General features: G+C 41.5%; 1 protein-coding gene across 3 annotated transcripts in view; it reads right to left on the bottom strand.

The window, feature by feature from the left end:
- Window positions 1–22,816, bottom strand: part of nphp4 (nephronophthisis 4) — a 197,005-nt gene that overhangs the window by 98,043 nt on the left and 76,146 nt on the right. For all 3 annotated transcript variants that reach the window (XM_038723621.1, XM_038723620.1, XM_038723622.1), the window contains exon 8: window positions 13,251–13,386. In XM_038723621.1, coding sequence (XP_038579549.1) covers window positions 13,251–13,386 — 136 coding nt within the window. The remainder of the gene's footprint in view (window positions 1–13,250; window positions 13,387–22,816) is intronic.

Here is a 22,816-nt window from a genome sequence, read left to right as displayed (position 1 = left end):
ATCTAAGCAATCAAGAAAAATTGTAAATGATTGAGTGAAATCTTAGTAGCAGCGGTCATGATTCAGTAGCGGTGATGCGCCGAATATAGGGGAACCATGTCTCTGTAATGTGCACATCAACATTACCTTATTAATTAACATTTAGATAAAGGATTTGTGAGATCTGTAAATCAAAAAAATAAATAAACGCAGCTTTTAATAGTTGAGCATATTAACAGTCCAAACCTTGTCAGTGAACAATGAGGGCAATCCCCACCTCCCCAACAAAATAATTGTTCCATAATTGTAATCGTGATATTGATTGTACGTCAGATCGTCCAGCCCTAGGTTCAAGGCACTTCCGCATTTGGTTCACTTTTCAGACCCGGAGGGTCCACGTCTTGGTTTTAAATGAGAATCATGCAAGTCTAGGCTGAAGCTCCTCTACATTTAAAGCAGGGCCTCTGAGATCAACATGGCAACCATTAGATGTAGAAACATCATCGCCACTGCCTCTCTGGCTGCCAGGGCAATGCATTCGTCTGGAGAAGGATAGCACTGCTGACAGGCACTGACAGGGTAAGACTCACTCTGGGCCTATCGCAAGGGGAGACTGATGCACTTCTCAGTGGGGGGAAAGCTGACATTCATTTTAATTAGGCAGGCGAAATATTGTCTCTGCGGCATGTAGCCTCCCTTGCCTTATCCTCATCGTCTCTTCTCGTTGCAAGACAGGAAAAGGGGCCTCCAGGGAGGAATGACCTCCAGAATAGGCCACAAATCAGTTAAATATATCACTTCCAAATCCCGATGACATTACTGTGGTTAAGATGTTTGATTAACATTTAATTAACATTTGTATGACATTTCAGATCAGAAGCAAACAAAAAAAATTACTGGTTTCTTTGAGGATTAGGTCCACACCAGTGGGAGGATTCGGTGTTCACATGTCATGTAATGCAAGCAGTCGAGGAAACTGAGGGAGGGGTTCATACGTTCAGGGGATAGTGTCATTGTAAAGGGGGCAATTTAATGAGCATGTGATTGGGGAGAGCATCACAAGATGCTGTTCATTCAGCAAACATCATTAAAGCCTGCGCACACACACACACACACAAAGTGCACACAGCAACACACAAACAGCCACTTAAGGGAAGTCACAGGAAAAACACACAACAATCTATACAGCATGTACCTGTCGGTGAGCCAATTAAAATCCAAACAAGAGTCTCTGTGGCACAGAGGAGAAGCTGTACACCAACACCTTTAATAAACCCAGCCGCTAGCTATGTCACTGCTTTCTGCTCCACATACTGTTATCTTCCAACCACTGGTAGTGACAAAGCAAGGAATAAATAAATAATTAAGAGAGTGATATCTGTTATACATCTTGGAAAGCTTGTCTAACCCCAAACACAATGCATGCTCGTATAAGATTATTCACCACAATTAGTAAGCCGCTGGCCAAGGCATAGCAATGTCTATGTAGTAGATTCAGTATTTACGATAGAAGGAGTAGCTTAGTATTTATTGTTTCATTTAAATCTAGTTTTACCTCTACACCCTTTTTAAATATTATATACAAAATCATTCCAGATGTTCTAATTAACACATTAAACTGTGTGAGTGACTTCACCTGTTACAGAGACCGTTACAGAGAACTGCAACGCTGACAGCACAGCGGGCTTGTCAAGCTTTGGATGTCTCCACAGTGTGCATGGGGGTGTAGCAAGAGCAATACTTTGTATAAAAGAGGTGTGGATTTTGTGATTTTTTTACCCTCTCCACCACCAAAAATCGCTGAGCAAAAAAAGTAAAGAATGGATGAACAATTATATTTTCCTGCCGTGTTTTTCTCCTTAGCATGTCCGCATTACTAGGTTAGTACCCATCATTACTTCTTAGCTGAGGAGCATTTCATACTACATTATTGTGGGGTTAAAAAAATCCACAATGTAGTGGGAGTGTAGGCTAAGTAAGGGCTCTGTCATGTATGTAGCCATCAAGTGCATATTTGTGCTTTAACTTTATTAATCACTGCTTCAGTTGTCATTTCACCCAAAAACTTGACGGTTGCTTTTGATCACTACTGTCTCAAGCAGTTGCTTATCAATGAATGAGTGAAAAACTGAACCACGTTCCTGACATGAACAAATGAGGCCAGACAAAAAACATTAAGAGGGGTTAGGGTTGGAATTACTGGTATGGCTAAAATGATAAATTCCCCATTAATATACATTTCCACAGCACTAACACAGTAACAAAGTCACATACTACTCACCACTCAACTCAGCTTCTTTGAGTTTTGACTTTAATTAAATCCAATCCCAATCAATCGAGTTAAACAAAGGTCCGAGCTACTTAAAAAAATAATAATAATAATAATAAAAAAATCAATGACAAAATAAGCGTTATTCATGAAATGTTAAGTTGTGTGTAAGCACCAAGTATAACACTGGTAGGATCCAAAACTTTTTCCAAAATATCACGTACCTAAAAACGAAATGTACAAGTGGTTAAACCTTCATACAGGTTTATGAAGAGTATAGGCTATTAAATAAGTAAAACACAATTGCAATTACAAAAATATCCCATTAAGAGATAGTATTACTATCATTATAGTCAGTGCTTGAAGCGGGCCCGGAACCTCCACTTTTTACTCTTTGGCGTACCAGGACATTTTCTTGCATACCGGGACTTCTCCCAAGCTGCCGGTACTCTCCTCTGCCCTCTCCATATCAGGTTCTTTGGCGCTATGTTACGCTCACCTGTTCCATTCTCGCCTGCCTGCTAATCTCTGTCTGCGGAGAGAGACGAGGGAGAAGAGAAGCTCGAGTGCCGTTCAAGCAGCCGTCTGCTGAATGTAGCTCGTCAATGTCACAGCCTGGATGGGGCGGGACATTTAAAGGTATTGACAGATAGGTGTCATTTCCACTGGGGACGCTGGGGACATGTCAGAATCAAAATGTCTCCATCACTTTTTGAAAGCTTTTGTTAAAAATGTTCTGAAAAACAGCTTGGAACAAGAAATGTTGAATAACAAATGAAACAATGCACAATAGGAAAACATGCAAGCAACTGAAATATAGAAGAAACAAATGTGCATTGTTCAAAAGCTGATTACTGAATTATATTCCATTATATTTTTATATTTTGAATTGTCACCTGTCACCTTAATTTTGTTTCCCTTCATATAAATAAAATACATTTTTTCCCACTTCAAGCACTGATTATATACTGATTATAGTTCCAAAATAGTGTGGTCAGCATTACAGCCTGGTGATTTGACTGATGTCAAATGCGACATTGCATTGATAAAATGCTTTCCAGCACTAATCCAATATATTGCCACATGGCTGACCTTGATGCCCTATATCTGTAGCAGAATGTAGTCAAATACCCTCCCCATGAGTTCTGTATCCACTCATCAGTCTCAGTTGTTAGGAAATGATTGTCTGTCACCCCACTGACAGCCGTCAGGTGTTCTTGGTTTGTAATTTTAAATTAAATCAAAGACAGGACATTCATGAATGCTGCTCAATGTAATCTGTGGGTGACCACCACAACTGACCTGATCTGATGCTTACTGATGACAATGTTTTCATTGAACAAGAATGTTGCTTTATATCGCATATGGGAAATGGGCATGCTGCCAAATTCAGTCCAAGGGCAAAAAATTGAATATGTTTAAAGGTAATCAAACAATGGTTACATATTATTCCTCAGACGCTCAGTGTGAGTTGAGTGTGCCACTCACCAAGCACAGTCAGGGTCAAAGGTGACACAACATGAACATATGATGCTTGTGACACATTATTACTGATTGTACGCTGGTTCAGTTACTCAAAGGAGAACCTATTTCAGTACATGACACATATCACAACTGTCAACATCCTTCTTCAGCTACCAAAGTTTGCTGTCGTGTAACAGCTTGGGAGAGTTGCTAATTACTGTTCCGAGGATGTGATTCACGTCTGACAGTCTCTCAGAAGTGTAACATGGTTAGTGAGAGGATGAAACCAAATATCTCCTCTCTACATGTCCACCGCCTCTCCTCTGCCTATCAATCTATCTGCTTTGCTTCCATTCTTCTGAGGCTGTAACCTTTGAACGGTCACTCATTCCCTGTGTCAGTGATTTGGATGACTACAGCTTATACGCCTCCTGACAAATTCTTTCCTGGCAAAAGGACAAAGCCGAGCGGGCCAGCCTCCGTTTCCCCTGGACCGGCCCCTCCATTAGTGACGAGCTAGTGCTTGTCAGCAGAGGAAGGCAGACAACAACGAGTCTGATCGTCTTGCATTAAGCCATACGCAACTGTATTACACGGTTCAATTGATGAGCAGTGGCCAAGCTTACAGTTGTTAAGGAGAGACAGCGATCGTCAAGCAGGAGCAGACCAGAGATGTCTCAGATGAAGTTACGGCTCGGCTAAATTGGTGCTGACAGACCACAATTAGGAGAGCCATCGCTGCCTCACGTCAGCTGTCAGTGACCCAAGTATTCTCACAGTGAGTAAATCATGTACTGGGGAAGGCGTCCATTTACACTTTTGAGTGGACAACTGAACGCTTGATGTACTATGAGGGATACCATTTTTTCACTTCCCAAATAGACGAGTATGGTAAGGACCTGAAAGAAGAGCGATAAAATGCTGAAATTATTTGTATTTGCTCTTATCACTGCTCTTTTGACCGGTATGAAAGATGGATCACTTCTGCACTGTTGGTAAATGGACAGGGACATACTGGAATTCAACAATCAACTAATTATTGGATTGGTTTACAACAAATACAAAAAAAAATGAAAGCTGCAAGCAGCGTTGGGTGGGCCCTCGCACTTGAAGTTCGTCGGTGTGTGAGGCAGCTGCGTTTCAGATTCTGGAGCTCTGCCGGTGCCGCTGTGAATTTGCTACACGCTTTGGACGCTGCATGAAGGTGTTATACGTCACTTCCTGTGTCCCCTTTGTGGTGCTCTAGAGCACTTGGCGATACGACTATAAATGAATATTGGCGTGTAGATGTGTTCGGGGCGGGACAGTTATCAAGCACGTAAAGTTTTCAAACCTCACAAATTTTGCAACATGGCTTCATCAATGTGTTAAGGGTTTTCTGGGACAGTTTGATATGGCCGACCTGCTAGGTGTAGTACATTGCAGCATAAAATGTGTCATTTCTTGTTGCCAGCAGGTGGCGGTATGACAGAGATGTGAGCATGTAGACTGAAGTTACAACAACTTCCTGTTTAATGGCGACTCATCGATTTTGGACACCGCGCCACGGGCACATCGTTCCATGAAAACTCACTGTTTGCGCAACTTTTAATTGTCAATGGGTTTAGACTGCACAGCACAAATCTGAAGTCTGTTGGACTAAATCCCTAGGAGGAGTTTGTTAAAGTATGGAGTGCTCAAATCATCCAGAAATGACTATAAAATTAAAAATGGCCGACTTCCTGTTGGGTTTAGGGCATCGCTCAAAGAGGCTTTTTGGTACATCTGGACATGATACATGTGCCACGGAAATTTCATACACGTAGGTGAAATTTTGTCTGGGCTGCTCTGTAGGGGGCACTAATGAGCCATTTTGTCATGCACATGCGCGAAACCCATAAAATACAAAAATTTCCGCCGCGTCTGAATTACGTGCAAAGTTTGGTGAGTTTTCAAGTATGTTTAGGCCCCCAAAATTGAGGTTACTGAAAAAGAAAGAAACAAAAAAAACCTTCAGTTTCAAACGGGAACCTCGCATGGTTTGTTCTCGACCTTGACGTGATAACAGGTGGTTGTATATTGTGGAGGGGGGGCAGGGTTGTAAACCCTCTCTCAGTTCAAGGATGTTCTCTGGCATCGGATGTGAATGGCCTTGTTTTTTACTCAGCTGTTCACAAACTAATGGGGCCTGATACGTAAAACTCTAAATAAATAAAACTGTCTACACACAAAGACAGAAACATGCATACACATTCCTTTTATCAGATGTATAAAGCCTTGCACATGCATGGTTCTGTTTTGTGTATGTAATTTATTGTAGAACTGGGCGCACATTCACAAGCCTGTTCTCCACTCCTACAGTAAGCCTTAAGTGCTTGTAGACGCACCATTAATTGCCTCTTTGCAGATCAGTACTTGTGCCTGCTCCTCTACTCTTTCAGTGAAAATAACAGCAAAGGAAGTGGTGCAATTTCTCGTTGAAGTTCTCCAGCAATTTCAGAGCAGCTGTAATTATGCATGACCATGTGCTGTATCTGTAAACCATCACTGTCATTCATCATCATCATCATCAAACATCAGAAAGGCAGAAAGTGACTTAGGTTATAGTGCTCATATCACAACAGAATTCAATGAAGGGTCGAATGAAACATAAAATTATGCCTCAAATGTAAAAAATAAATCATACAAAAGCCATTAATGTGCCTTTAATAGATTTACAGAGCACTGTGTGAACTCCAAAAATAAAAATAAAATAAGCAACCTAGTCTACACAGGAAAAATTAAAGGGCACCATACCTCACAGTGTTCGTTAAATCCCTTATAGGCTACCTGTAGCTAACTGTATGTGGATATTGTCATGTCCAATTAATACCATGTTTCATTCCACAAATCAATACAGTACATAAACAAGAAATTACAGTAATAATATGGTAGGAGACGTAGGGAATTAAGGCTACCATCATCTTAATATTTAGAGGCACCAGAATCACTGAGTATAATAGTGAGTGGAGCCACTAATTGCAACTCTCGAAGATCCTTTCACCCTGCCTTTCTTTCTCGTCCACAGCTTCCCCGAGTTTCTTCTTCAATAGGCAGCAGAGTGATGTGGATAAGTGTGGCTGGAGTGGACACAGGAGGACGGAGTTCCTGGGTGAAGCCTATCAAGGCATAAGCACTGAGAGGTATGGCGGGTAATAAAATGAGCCATTGATGAGTGACGGAATAAAGACAAAGAATTAAATACCAAAACAGCAAAAGAAAGCAAGACTACAGGAAACGGACATGATGTATTTAACTGAAAGAAAAGCTGACTGTTAGAAGTTCGTAGACCCCAGACACCCTCTGAGAACAGCCTATCAGACAAATTCCCAGTTCCTCTCCCGAGCCTCCTTAATTTAAATTGTTATCTCCATGCCTTGGACTGCTGCTAAGGCATGAAAGAAGTCCGCTCAAAGGCTCTGAGAGAGAGACAGAATATGACAAAGAGAGACAAGACAAAAAAGAGCAACCCAATCATAACTAAAATCAAAAATACCAAAGAGGACAAATGACGACAGCATGATTTTCTTTCTTCATAACCAAAGGCAATGAGGGCAATGCAATTTTGTAAAAGGAGGCCATCCTCGTTCTTTGTCTTGCAGTGAGAAGCAGACTGGCTTTTCAACACAGCAAGGAAGAGACATGTAGGCAGTCTCAGAGCACCAATTGATTGCCTCTGGATTGCAGCGGTTATGTTTTAGGAGAGAAGGGATTTCAACAAAATTGTTTTACTGTTTTCACCCACCTTAGCCCCCTCAGAATACATCAAAAGACATAATTCTATTTAATCAGAGGAAAGAACAACAGTAAGGCAGAGTACCTCCATCCATCCAAGCACAGCCCTATAGCAGAGGAGGCTCCCTCAAGTTGCACTACACAGCACCATCTAGTGGAAATGCATACAGTCAGAGGCAGAGAAACACGGGGGATAGAAAACAGCTTTAGTACTTCATTATAAGGGACTCCCAAAGAGAGCATCAAGGTATCTATATGTCACTCATGGGTAAATGCACCACCCACACTGAGGCAGTGTTTCAGGCATTTGTTTGAGCCCACTGCCACCAGACACAACAAAGCCATTTGTACAATTACTGAATCCTAAAAGGTTATTCTGAAAAGGCATGTTGTTATGTGGTACTATGCATCATTCCTATACAACTGTATACTGTTCTGTTATCTATCTATCTGTATACATCTCCGTAATTTAGATTTATGGTGTATTTCTACTTATTTTTCCTTTACTCTGTGGAACCTTTTCTACGTCTTCATCTGGTCTGATTTTTTGCGCTGCTGCAACCCCCAATGTTCCCATCTAGAATCGATAAAGTGTTATCTTATCTTCAATACCATAAATCAACATAAGAAGAAGACATGAGAAGAAGTACTTTATTAATCCCGCAAGGGGAAATTCAGTGTTTTTTCACACGTAAGAATCCAGCTGTATAAAACAAGGCAAGCGTATACAGACACTGCTGTCAATAGCCACATTCAAAGTATTGACATGTTTTGTTTATGGCCTCAGAGAGTATATCAAGGTTGAAGATCAAAGCCTCTGGTGCATTTCCAAGAATTTAACTGCAATTAAACTGCACTGGTCTATATTCCATTCAACGCAACTTGATTTGAGTTTTGCAGGTTTAAGTACTGCTACAGTTCCATAAGGGCCTGAAAAGGGAGGCTATGGGACACAAAGCTCCACATTCACATTAAGTGGTGTCAAGTGCTGTATCACTGCAGGGACATGTATACTGTACCATCACACTCTTCTTAGTAGAGGCTGAACTTTTTGCAGTCAAATGATAATACATTAGCCTTTTGGTTAGGTGAGATTTAGGGCGTCATGACTGTTGCCTACTTAAAGGAGGGAGCACGTATCAAACCCTTATCAGTCAACATTCAAGACAGATCTGGCACCGGATTAGAACTCACAAGTAACATATGCACACAAACACACACGCGCTCCACTCCCACACAGGCAGAAATTACTCCACCTGCTAAATATCTCTCACCTCATCAAACAGTCATGCCAGAGAAGACGAAGGTGGTGAAGCAGAGTGTGGTAGGAGATCTTTTTTTGTCACCCACACAACAGTTTTTGCCTAGCTATTCTGGGAAGGTTTCTCAACTTCAGTGAAGTTTTTTCATTAAAACCAACGCAAGTTTATCCCATTGGGAGCATGATTGTTTTCAATATGTACTTCAGGTTTATAACTTCCTACCCCGCTATGACAACAGCTTATTTTTTTTCACCATCAAAGGCAGACACTTTGAAAACATGTCCAACTTTGTGATGTAGCAAACAACATGTCGTGCAACCTTGTTCCTTTCGAGTATATATCAGCAGATTGCCACTGTGAAGGCCAAGACTCTATGTATAGTCGTAGGTAATTTCCAAACCAACCAGTGCGCTAGCAGCATTGCTCCGAGGATTGCAATTTCAGTTGGACGACCGGTCAGTCAGTCAGACTTTGGTCATCCCTTTACATTTAATCTTGTGCCATCAGCAGGTAGTCATTTTGTGGCTCGACAACTGTTTGATGGATTGCTGTTAAATGTGGTACAGACATCAGTGTCCTCCTCAGGAACTGGATCCCCTAACTTTTCATCTAGCGCCATCATCAGTTCAAAATATATACGTTACTACTTTGTTTGTGACCAAACAGAGGCAGAATTAATGAGATTCCCACCAACCTCAGCTGCTCACAGGTCACTATCATGGGCTGCAGATTCTTCATCTTGTTTTCCTTTTTTGGAATCCACTTTTTACTCTAACAACAAATGACAATATATTAATTGCATAATAATAAGCATTTGAGTAAAATAAACCAACACCGCCCCAATGAGGACTTCTGTCGAGAAACTAGGTATGTAGGACATTGTTGGCAAAACATATGAGGCTAATTGAATAATTCTTTTACTGCACCCTTCAGTATAAGCAGTTCCTCAGTTGTGAAAATTATAGCCTTTGGTGTTAATTCAGATCCTGGTATGGTAACATCAGGATATGTTTTTCTTCATAAAAGGCTGAACAGTAAAGCAGAGTTACATGGTATACCGCATACAACAAAGACGATGGAAATTATGAGCTACTCCCCACTAGAGCTGAGATATGGAAAAAGCTTGTTCTGTAGAAACTGTTGTTATTTTCCATGAAAAATATCTATTATGTGTCAACAAGTCTGTAGACTAATCATTCTCATCCATGGTTTTAAAAAAAAAAAAGGGGTGGAGGGTGGGGGGCTGTCCATTTACTACAGACTGATAGGCTGTCAAGTGGTTGCAAAGGTAAGAATGGGTGAATTAATACATAAATGCAAATGTACCGCCGCACTCCGATGACCGAGTGGCTGCTTGTTTTTCTGCTGCTTTTAATTGGTGATCTGGTGACCCCTCCTTGTATAAAGTACACACAGTAACACAATGAGAGCCCAGCCTTGGTGTGCATTAAGTTTTGAAGGCTCACCCACACATATAATTACCACAGTCTTTCTGTGGTTTTCCATGCCATGAGCGGTTGTTAAGTGGTGCGGCTTGAATTTAGAAATGACTTCCCTGGGGATGTGTTGACTGTGTTGGTCTGTAACAGGTTGTCAGCTTCAGATCTGTGTAATTCATAGACCACTTACAAAATTTATGGACATACGCTGCAGATATTTAAAAATCACAGAAATATTACAGAAATATTGTTTGGAAAAGCTTTTGACAAGCCTCTGAAAAACAGTTTACATCAAAACTTGTTTGTACTGTATCCTGATATGCTCTACAGAAATTATGTAATGTAAAGTCAATCTTCATCTTACCAATATCAACCAATTTAGCACTGAACAACAGTGACTGACAATTATTCATTTCGATTGAAGTCTAATATCTGTCCATTACATCAATAAATCAACATAATGGGTCAGTGAACTTTGAATGACAGGCAGCCCAAAACACTGATTACTGCCAACTATTGCAGACAGCTGCAAAGTGAAGATAGATAATGTCTAAAATCTAGTAATTTTATGTGCATAGACACCAACGGAAACTTGATATGTCTGAAACATAGAGACCCAAAGACATCCTCTGTCTAGCTTGTGTCTAGTATTGAACCTCAATTAATTTTGAGTATTGACCTAAATGTATCTGCAACAACCAATGGTGTAAAAAGTAAGTCAGAGACAGACTTTCACCTTTGTAAGGCTGGCCCCGCTTTGCTGTGGTCCAGCCAAAAACTAATAGCAGTATTACACTGTAGATCAAAAACAAAGAACACAAATCTCAGAAACCTGAAACAGCATTTTTAAATTCCTGCATTTCCCAAAAGGTCTGAAAAATTGTCTCTATTAGGGCTGAAAGATTTGGGGAAAAAATCTAATTGCAATTTTTCTGCCAGATATTGCGATTACAATTCGATTTGAGATTTATTTAATGAAGTTATGCCAAAGTTCAATATTCACTGCCAGTCTATTTTTGACAGAAGCCATGTCAAGCAGCACAGAGCCGATCAACCAGGCAGGAAGTCAGACACAGAACAGCATAGAGAATCCGGTTGATTTTCAAAATAAAACACCTTTTGCAGACTCCCGATCATACATCAACAATGAACACAGTTAAAACAGGAAAAAAGAAACAATTTAACTATGTAGCTTACTTAACCATAGTAGAAATAAAAAAAATATGAACAAGTCAGCAAAATCTGACAGGCATAACGCTTTTATTCTGAAATGCTCCGTGTAGATATGTAAAGTTAGCCTGCACGGAACGGAACTGGCTCATAGAGAGCGGTGATCCGTAGATGAAAACGTGTAGGCCAAACACTCTGCTGCTGAAACACTTCAGTGTGAGTTGATGCTGAACAAAACTGCGGAGCCGCTGCCTGTGTAGGTTCGGCTGCCGCAATTATCCCACATTTTCCTCTAGTTTCGTTTGTTGTTGTAAGATATACACACCCTGTTCCCACTCTGATTGGTAAGTAGGACCATAACAGGAGGCGTATGGAGATTGTGGTTGGCGAGCAGATGACAACGGAATGAATCTGTAACTGCATGACTGTTTAAAACGGTTAGTTAATCGCGTTCTTTCAAATCGCAATTTCAATTTGAAAACAATTAATCGTTCAGCCCTAGTCCCTATGCAATCTGCATTTCAGCAATGGCAGAAGTGATTGTACTGTATGCAGTAAGTTTTTTATGCCTCCGTTCCAGTGTCTGCAGTAGCTGTGGCCAGAGGGATTATGTTTCGGTTTATCCATACATCCATCTCATTAGTTGTAAAGGGTCAAGGTCACTGTGACCTCAAAATGACATTGGCCATAACTCAAGAATTGATGATTATGACATTGTTTCACACAGATGGTTAACAAGATGAAGTGATGACAATTTTAAAGAAAAGGTCAAAGGTCAACTTCTCTATGCTCATCACGTCCTAATGTCTTTTTTTGGCCATTATTCAACACCATAACTCAGGAACATATTCCATGAAGAAGGTAGTAAAAACAAAAAAAGGACAAATTAACAACAAGTCCATAACGCGGGGCAGGCTACACGCTACGCTACTGAAATTTCTGAGACTCTTCCAGTGGAACTTGATGCCTGGCAGAGGATGGAACAAAACCGCGGTGCAGTTGTAACGCAGTCAGTGGACTGAGAGTGATACGCTGAGACTTCTTGAGTTAAAGGTTCCCTGTGGAGTTTTTGACCTCTAGCGCTATAGAGCTATTTTTTTTTTTACGAGTGGGTCTCCATTTTGTTTATCTCGTGCACAAAGATGCAAACGCGTGCACAAACTCAAGCAGTTGAAGCGACACACAGTCCTGCAAATGGTTTCATGCTATTTCATTGATTCTACTGGTGGTGGCGATACACCGACATATGCTGCAATGTGTCAGCAAAGGCAGGGAAGAAGACGACCGCGAGTTAAAAAATATAGATATAGAAAATAATGCAGGACTTACTTAAAAACGTAATATTTAAAAACTGGGCTTTGCAAATGTTTCTGATGAAGGAAATGCATTTAACACTTTTTTTGGAGCTCAAGGATAACACAAAATGTGTTTTGATGAGTGAAATTGCAACTCTCAAACTGCAAAATCTGAGAGGTTGTGGAGTTTCAGTGTAAGAAACAAAATTTAGGCATGAACATACATGTGAATGAACCCTGAAGAAGCAGCAAGCTGCCAGCTCGGGGTCAAACCATCATGAATGGGTTTGTTTTCCCTCACTTCCATCTTTCTATACTTCTTTCAGTCTTGTTTGTTGTCTTGTGGCCAAGGATGCCTTCAGTAATTTCCTCTGGAAGACACTGGCAAGAGGAGGATGGAGTGATACTCCAAGGACAGGAAAGAAAGGTTGTGAGAGAACAAGGGACAGGATGAAAAGAGCATAGGGTGAGTGTGAAGGTCTCTTGTTATGTCTATTATTGAAAAGGCCTGTTCAGAGTGAGGTCATTCTGGTTTGTCCTCATTTCATCAAGAGGTTGACTTCAGGCTAGGACCGGGGTTTAGGATTAACATTAGATAAGGTTTGTGCATCCCTCTTACCATCGTCTCTCGACCAATTGGAGCAGAGAAGACCCACTCCAGCTGGAAGACGATTGCCACAGCTCGATGATTGGTCAGCCTGAGCTCCAAGCTGCTGCGAAGGCCCAGCGTCTGAGGGAGGGATGATGTTGCTGCGCTGTGGAGAGAGCAAAGAGAAATACACACACGAAGTGAAGGTGTGAAGGTTGTGTAAAGAGAGAGAGAGGCAAGGAAAGAAGCTACGATAGGACACACATAAAGATTATTTGTGACTTGGGTTCCTAAAAGCTGTTACTGACAAAAATGACAAAGCCTCACTATAATTAATAGTTTTATTTCTTTTGGTAGTTTTATTTTTTTTAATTAAACGGAAACAAAATCAATGTGTTGGAAGGATTTACACTCGCTTGCTGAATGTTCCCTGGCAAGCACTGGCCTCCTGTGTAAGCAGTGGAACAGCACTCTTGGTATTCGTCATTCACAGTTTGCATACACCATAGGCGGGAGCATACTGTGGAGCGCTGGCGTGTCACGAGGTGGGGCCGAGCGCCGTTTCTTTTTTTCGCTTCATGGTCTCCCTGGAGAATGGAATAGGCGAGCACTTCACATTTGTATTTTTTTTTCTCTCTTTCTCTGCTGTCTGGAAGAACCAGGCAAAACACAAACAAGACAGACTGGCAGCTTTCACTGGCAGCACCCAAAAAAGGGCAAACATGCTAATTACTGCATAGACTTGTGTTATCATACTAAACCACTTTAAACCACTTTCTCCTTCAAAGAAAACAGAAAAGGGCAGAACATATAATGTTTGCCATTATTTGGACAATAATGGCAATTATTGTTATTCATATAATGCAGTAATTGAGCACAGATTGTTGGTTAGCATGTGATTGTGCTGATTATGCATTTGCATGTATTTGTACGCATTCTCATACTTATAAGACGCCCATACAATCATCCACATAATCACCACTTCAGCAAGTGTCTCATTTGAAGTAACAAACACAATACATTTTGATTCAGTTACACAGTGGAAAAAGGGAATCATTTCTCACTCTCTGTGTGTGTCATCCGTTGACTTACAGCATGTTAGCTTTTTTGATTGTTAATAGCATTTCTTTTACACAAATGTCCTACACGTCATTATGTTATGAAAAATATATTAAAAATATTCCACCAAATCATATTGAGGGCCACAACTTCAATAAATGACTGCTGTAGCATATGACCAATTGTCTACTGGCAGATTAATGTGTTCCTTAGCTGTATTTTTAATCATTTTAGCCTTATTCTTTCAGCTGCAACCCCGGCAAGTTGAAAGAACGTGGGAGCAAATTTGAAAAAAAAAAATATATATATATATCATAATTCAAAGCAGTGAGTAGGCTTACTTCCATATGTGATAAGTACAACAGGTACAAGGCTTTAGTGCTTAATTCATTCTCAGGTTTTCAGCATAACCAACATAAAAGTATTTGGAAACATCCAGTTCAAGAAGCTGACATAGATAAGTTAGTCCCTCAGACGAGAATCTAGATCTAGAAATCATCTGGCCACTAAGGGCCAATCCCATTTCACCCCTTGCCCCTACCCCTTGTTTTTGAGTAAAACAACTCCACTATGCCGTCCTCTGATGGTAACGTTATAGGTAAATGTAAATGCTCCATATTTGTATAGCGCCTTTCTAGTCTTTTTCGACCACTCAAAGCACTTTTACACTACATCTGCATTCACCATTCACAGACATTCATTCACTGAGCCTAAGTGCTCAAACAGAAACTAACATTCACACACATTCATACACTGGTGGAACTGCCGCCAGGGGCAGTTCGGGGTTCAGTATCTTGCCCTACGAAGGCACACGGCTGCAAAAGGCCGAACCGACCACTGTTAAATGAGACGGTCTGGTCTATAGAGGACTGTCTATTGTGTCATCAACTGAGATCTTACCCATTCGTGGCGAAGCTCCGCTCCTGTCGCCTAGCAACCTTCACAGTTGCGGTCCACTGGAATGTAGACAAATATGGATCGTCCATATTTCATATTTCCACAGAGTCACTGAGGAGGTGGTTGCCATTCGCCACAAGGTCATCCACCTACTGAAGACCCAGGATGAGTTACAAACGATATCCCGTGGGTTTGCAGGGCTGGCAAGGCACAGAGCATTTTTTAAAGCAGCTGGAGCAATCGACGGCTGCCAAGTCTGCATCAAGCCACCGAGCGGCCCTGAAGGTCAGTGCTACAGGAACAGGAAACTGTTTCCATCCATCATCCTGCAGGCTGTCTGTGACCATCAGGGCCGCTTCATTGACACCTACGTGGGCAGGCCTGGGTCGGTCCACGACTCCAGAGCGCTCCGCTACAGCCCACTGTACAGGAGTTCACTCTACCCTCCTCCAGGGCATTTCATCCTTGCAGACGGAGGGTACCTGTGCCTCCAACACCCACTCCCCCCCCCATCACTCCCTACAAGAAGCCATCACTCCAGGTCACGCTCCATTATAGAGCGTGCTTTTGGGATGATGAAGACCAGGTTCCGGGCCATCTTCCTGCAAGCGCTGGAGGAGCACCACACCTTTGTACCTCACATGAGTATTTTTTTTAATTATACTAATGAGTAAATCAACAGACTGAAATATATTTTTAACCATTTCAGGTCATAACAGCATGTACCATCCTCCACAATAACTGCCTTGGGGCTGGTGACATTGTGGCCCCAGAGAACAGTTTGGAGAGTGGTGTGACCAGCTGTCTGCAGAGGTCCTCTCTCAGCCTGAGATACAACAGGCGCTGGCAGTGAAGTACCTCCCGGTCTCCATCCTGTGGACCGCAGCTGTGAAGGTTGCTAGGCGACAGGAGCGGCGCTTCCCCACGCATGGGTAAGGGGGGGTCAGTTGATGACACAATAGACAGTCCTCTGTAGACCAGACTGTCATTTAACAATGGTCGGTTCGGCCTTTTGCAGCCGTATGCCTTCGTAGGCCGCGAAGGCCACGCCCTTCAAAGGATGCGGTCCCTGAATTGAGACACAGCTCTTGATCTATTATTTCAAACATAACCTGCTCTGGAGTAGGTTAGGTGTGAAGCATAACCGTGGTAATGTACCCCGGGAAGAAGTGAACCACTGTTCACAACCACAAAACCCAAAAATTAAACCCGAAGCTACCTCAATCACCCCAAACCCTATTTTGTAGTACTAGTTTAGCAAACAGTGACATTAAGTTGATGTGCTAGCTTGGCAGTACATGTCTTGGTCTTTCTGTGTCTTACTCCCAACTGAAAACAATTCATTTGGGAGCACCAGTGAAAAATGTTAGTCTGGAGGCCAGAATGCACTGAGTGACTTCTGCTATTGATTTCAGCTGACAGCATGTGTGTGTACACTATTATGCTTTCCATCAATTAGGTATTTTGCAGACAATACTGTCAGAACAAGCACATTTCTTCACACCAATCACATGGGGCATCATTAAGGCAATTTAGTGCAAAGCAAAGTAATACAATCTGGTCTGCCCCCAACTAGAGATTTTCTTCATCTACTAGTAGTCATTAGTCTCGGAGGCTGTGATTGCTCCTGCTCTGACCGTGTTCACTGGAAAGCTGCTGAGACCTGTTCCAGGGCCCACTTGCTAGCTCGGCTCCGGTTCTCATTCCGGGAACACTCCAAGCCAGCATTCCCCACTGGGTCCCTTGCCGGGGGCCTGAAAACCTATTCCTCCTGGTGGTCCAAAGCTCCTGTGCTAATGGTGTAAACAAACACCAACACTACCCTCTGTAGTCTTAGCTACAAGTCTGAGTAAGTCAGCTAATAGGACTGCTAACCAGCTAATGGCAGCTAGAGTTAACAGCAGTGCGCAGGTAAGCGACTTCTTTGTTAAGCATGATTTATACTTCCGCGTCGAATCGATGGCGTAGCCTACGCGTAGCCCCGTACCCTAAGCAGTAGCCTACGCCGTAGCCAGATGTGCACCTCCTCAAAAATATAACTACACATCCAGGTGTCGCGGACCGTAAAAACTGTGATTGGTCGGCTGGGTAGCCTCGCAATGCCTACGAGCCGTCAGGAAGTGCCCCGTGCTTTGAAATAAATTTTACTGGCGGCCAATCTAGTGGCTGTAACACGGTGGATCGATATATTTGAGTGTCACAACCCGAGCAAAATGACAATCAGAATGTGATCCATTCGGTTGATAACATTTGATAAGCTGCACGTATATAATTTTACCCCAATTCAAGGGAGCGGAGGGCTAAACCGGATGTTAGCCTGCTCTGCCGGCAAAAGTCAACACAGTGGTTTTAATTTCAGAACGATGCAGACACCGACGCAAGTATAAATGCATGGCTACGGCGTAGCTACGTACGTAGACCTGACGCAGAAGCATAAATCTTGCTTTACCAGAGAAAAGGTCCATGTTGCAACAATCCCCTGACACTTTCGTCCCAGTGACAAGGAACAACTTACGAATGGAGTTTGAAGTTTACATTGTTTTTTGTTTTTTCTCTTCTGCGACTACATAATGAGAAGTTTGTCGACTAAGACTCTTCTCATCAACCAATGGTTGGGTCGACAATTAGGAGCAGCCCTAATTACAATTATGACTGGGAAGAAGCCAAGAGCAACTCTACATCTCAAACTTTGCTTTAACATATTACTATATGATTCTGAAACTCTACTGAATGATGTGTGATATGTTGTATTGTATTTTCTATATCATCTATGGGGAGAAAGGTGGATGAAAGTATGGATCTGTTGTGGCAGGATAAGAACATTCTTTCATCATAATTTGAACAAAATGCTTTAGTTACAGTCATAACACACCTGTACAATGTCGCTGAAATAGACACAGAAGTTTTTTTTTTTCTTTTTAAACTCAAAGCACTTCTGCTCAATGACTCACTGATGCTGGCTGTTTACTGGCCAAAGGTTCACTTGCTCACAACATTTATGTTTGAAAATATTTGCAGTAATTTAAAGGGTGTAATGAGTTACTTGTCACAGCTGGTGTACCCAAAGCACAATTAGTTGCTAAACACAGTATCTGAAGGGATCAGGCTTTGTTACAGCTGCTACCATTCTATTTACAAAGCGAAATGACTAACTCTGATCCTGAATCTGAGGACTTGAATTTGTGGAAATGTCAAGTTTAACAAAATAAAGACATGCCTCAACACTGTAATTCTACATGGAACTTTGTGAAAGTACACAAAATGTACTGAATGTAAAATTAGATTTCGAATATACAGTATATGTGATGTGTGGTGCAGGCGGAGCAAATTCTGATGTACCATCAGAACTGTGTTCAGTTTCCAGTAGGGCTGCAACAACTAATCAACGTAGTCGACAAAAATTCGTTGCCAACGAATTTAATAATCGATTCGTTCATGACGTCATCGGGCTGCAACAACACCGTCAGCTTAACGGACTAAAGTGATGTGAACAGTAAAGTTACAACATCAGCGCTGCAGTAACACCTTCACCACCTAAAACCTCCAGAATGTGGGAGCTTTTCACTCTTCAGTCAGCCAAAAAGGTTGTTAACTGCAGCGTCTGCAAAGCTGAGCTTTCCTGGAAACACCGGAGCATCTGAAGATGAGGCTCGTAACGTTGTTACTCTGTGGATGATGAAGACTCGTCTCGGTAAGTGAGCTAGCTTCCCATTAAAGCCGTGTTACTTCACGCTATGAGCTGTGATGTTTTCTATACAGTTTGCTTTGGACAATTTGACTGATTTTTAATGGCACTGAGAGTAGCACATTATGATACACAACGGCCGCATTCACATTGCAGATGTGCCCTGACTTTACAATCATAAACGATGCCCAGCTGGAGAACGTTGTTGTTCATAATCCGAATAGTCGATTATTCGTTTCAATAATCGATAGATTAATCGACTATCAAAATAGTCGTTAGTTGCAGCCCTAGTTTCCAGGTGTTGTAGTGGTCGTCTCTGGCATTGTTCTGCATCTGGCATGTTAAAACCATTCAATCCAAGTGTTTTATTGCTGACCTAACGCAGATGCTGGTGAACTTAGACCGGCAGATCCACTTTGACAAGGTTAGCATTGAATGTCATGGTGCCTCAATAAAACCCAGGGGCAAAGGCAGCAGGAGCCATATCTACTTCATTGCTTATAAAGTACTAACATGCATTCAAATGTATTGCAAGGCTGTTTTATGAGGGTGGAAGCCTATATTGCACAGGATAGTGTGTAAATTATAAGGCTGGGGTTTGGTTAGGACAAGTATATACTGTTTGTTCTTTGAGCAAGGTCAATTGAGTACTTACAAAGTACATACAAAATGTAAACATAATGTATTTGCTCATACAAGATTATATTTGAAGTGTGATTGTTTGTGTTAACCTGCATCATAAATGTGGAATGAGGTTGTTTTTTTTTAATCCGTCTGTTTGATAGTCTGCTACTTACCAAATTTCAATAGAAGTGGGTGAAATTTGAGGGACAGATAACCTTTGATTCATGCAGCAACCAATAAACTGTTGCTGTTAAAAAGTTTTTTCATGCCCTTTCTTGATAGATGATTGTAGAGACACTGACCTTATTAAGTGGACTGGATAACAGCCAGACACAACAGATCCACATCAGAACTAATAATTGATATACAGCCTTGTGTTACCTTAGACATAGAATAAGGGTCTTAATCAGTTCCACACAGAGAGGTTAACAGAGTTTAAATTTGGCAGAAAAAGTCTGATCGGTGCAACCCTAGATGACAGGAGAGAACAGCAAAAATGAGGGGTGAGAGGACAATCAGGATTTGAGTAGGACTTGCACTGGGCATGCTGAGGCTACATGGCAGACTGCTCGACACTGTCTTAATACCTTTATTGCACATATTTGAATATTTTAACTGCACATGTATCATGTTAGTTTACATTCTGTTTGATGATGCTGAATCTGTAAAATGCAAAGCGCTGACTATGTGCAGCCTAGCCTGATTTTCCTCTAAGGCAGGGGTTTCCCTGCTCGAAACCCAAAAGAGAAATCTCACCGGGACCCAAACTTACAAAGATACATTATGCATTGCAATAAAATCTAAATTTATAAGCAACCGATTGCATGGGACTTAATAACAAAATGACTACTTCTCACTTGATTTATTGCCTCAGAAAGCACTTTCCTATTGAGTTTATGGTCTCAATCATTAGTTTAAGTCTTCTTCAATACAGCATGATATTCATTTTGTAAATTATGAATATGAGGAAAATAATCAATAAAGCAGGGCACGCTTTAGGCCATTGCTATCTTGTGATTGACAAGTCACTACCATGGTGACCTGTCAATCAGGATAGAGGCGACTTATATCCACTGCACTGTTAACCAGCGACATTGAAAAACCTTATTTAACAGCGCTTCATTTAACGGTCCATGAACCTGTTGAGTGCTGTCAGTGTTTTCGTCTAAGAACTTTGACACTTTCACTGCGTTTTCAGCTCATGAAAGTTAATTGTAACATTTTGGTCACCGAAAAATGTCTTGTTCAGCATTTGGTTGTACTAAAAGACACTCTAAGGAGTCGGCTGTAAATGTTTTCCGGCAAGTACATTTTGTTTAAAGCCTGTGTGGATGCACCTTACCAGAGAAGTTATAAGAGAAGACCCGCCTCTTAAAGAATCATCAATACAAATATACAGGGAAAGCTTGCAACGCCACAGATGGTGGTTCTCCCGCTCCTCCAGCTAGAAAGCCAAACCAAACATATCGTGTGGTTCCATTGACGTAAGGGTGTACTACGTATGCGTCATCGGTTTAAAAAAATGCTTTTTAAACCCTAGTCGTCGAAGCTTTTCAGCGGTAGTTTTTCAGGTTTTACTGGTGATTCTATACAGGCAGTTTTTATGTCCGGGTGCCCATTGAAAGTGTAGCTATGGTTCTCTCCCCATTCATTTAGATAGGGGCCTGATCTTTTTAGTCCAAAATAACTGCTCAGATGGCTGCCGAGTGCCTTGCCTATAAGTGGCTACATCACAGCAATAATCAAATGTGCCCTAGACGCTTCAGCGTTTGGAGCCGCTCACGTGTTTGCAGGAACACTCACGCCTTTTAACTTTTAACTCAGCAGAAAAGCACCCAACGTCATTTGCGTTTATCCCCATTGTCCAATCAGAATCGATTTGTGGGTTAAATGCGCTCTGTCTGATCGCACTGCTTGCTTTTCATGGTTGTGAATAGGACTTTCGGCATTGATTTCATTTCACCTACATTGTAGCAGCAATCTACAGATGAGAGAGAGAGTGTCAGGGTCTCCACCTGACCCACCACAGTAGCCTCTCTATGTTTTGTGACCTCCTGGCTTATACAAATAAAGCATAGCATTGTTATGCAATAAAAACAGGTCTATGACCCATTTTGGGTCGCAGCCCTAAATTTGGGAAAGACTGCTTTAAGGCATTGTTGATGTAACAGAAAGGCCTATGGGAAGTTTATGTTCAAAGACGTTTGTCAAGTGTTCACTGCTGCACCACTGGTTCACAAGCACTTTGCCTTTACAGTGTAACAAATTGATGCAAACCACAAAAGGATGTTTAATGAAAGAAGAAACCCTGACCAGTGGAGAGACAGTTCCAAGGTATAAAAGGAGTGACAAGCTTCCCATCTGTGTGCACATTGTGTGATAGTGTTATAATACTATAAGAGATATTTGTCTCATTTCTCTTTTGTCCGAGTGGAATTACAAAATTGCAACAAAGTAAAAAGACAATCATCATTCAATCAGAGCACTTTTAGAAGCCAACTTACTGTAGAGGTATTCTGCAAATCTTTGGTCACCTATAACCACTTACTCAAGTTTTTCCTTTAATTTGTTACCCGCCTATTGATTTTGCATGTGTTGTTAAGTCTACCTGTCAATGTGGCATAATGAAAGGAGCTAAAAAAAAGATGGGGTTGTGTTGAGGCATTTTCAAACTTACCGTTTGCGTTAGTTCATATAAAAAAAACAACTGTATCCTACAATAAAACGAGTCACGTGGCAGCATTACGGAGTTCTGCCAAGTCCAGCAAAGCCAGAGTGTGCTTGCTGTCCACTCATATGACCAAAAAAGAAAATAAATGACGTGGAAAATGCCCTCAACCCACTACAAATCAAGTTGGCTGTGTCAGTGAACTTTTTTTTGCTTTTATTGTGTATCTTATCTGTTTTGTGCGTGTTTTATTGTCTTTGCACTTGTGAAAACACTTTGTAATGTGGTTCAATTCAAAGTGCTCTATGAACAAAAGACTATTATAATTACATGCAATAAGGAAGGTAGAAATCAGGTTGTGGGCGGCTGCGGCTCAGGAGGTAGAGCGGGTTGGCCGTTAATCGCAAGGCCGGCGGTTCAATCCCTGGAATTGCCCCTGGCGGCTGTTCCACAAGTGTATAAATGTTAGTTTCCGTTTGAGCACTTAGGCTCAGTGTATAAATGTGTGTGAATGTTAGTTTCCGTTTGAGCACTTAGGCTCAGTGTATAAATGTGTGTGAATGTTAGTTTCCGTTTGAGCACTTAGGCTCAGTGTATAAATGTGTGTGAATGTTAGTTTCCGTTTGAGCACTTAGGCTCAGTGTATAAATGTGTGTGAATGTT

This window comes from Micropterus salmoides, unplaced genomic scaffold, assembly GCF_014851395.1.
Source record: "Micropterus salmoides isolate LMB-PRFRI ecotype aquatic unplaced genomic scaffold, ASM1485139v1 Ms_hic_scaffold_16, whole genome shotgun sequence".
In the NCBI taxonomy this organism is placed as follows: domain Eukaryota; kingdom Metazoa; phylum Chordata; class Actinopteri; order Centrarchiformes; family Centrarchidae; genus Micropterus; species Micropterus salmoides.
This window is presented reverse-complemented; position numbering and strand designations above follow the sequence as displayed.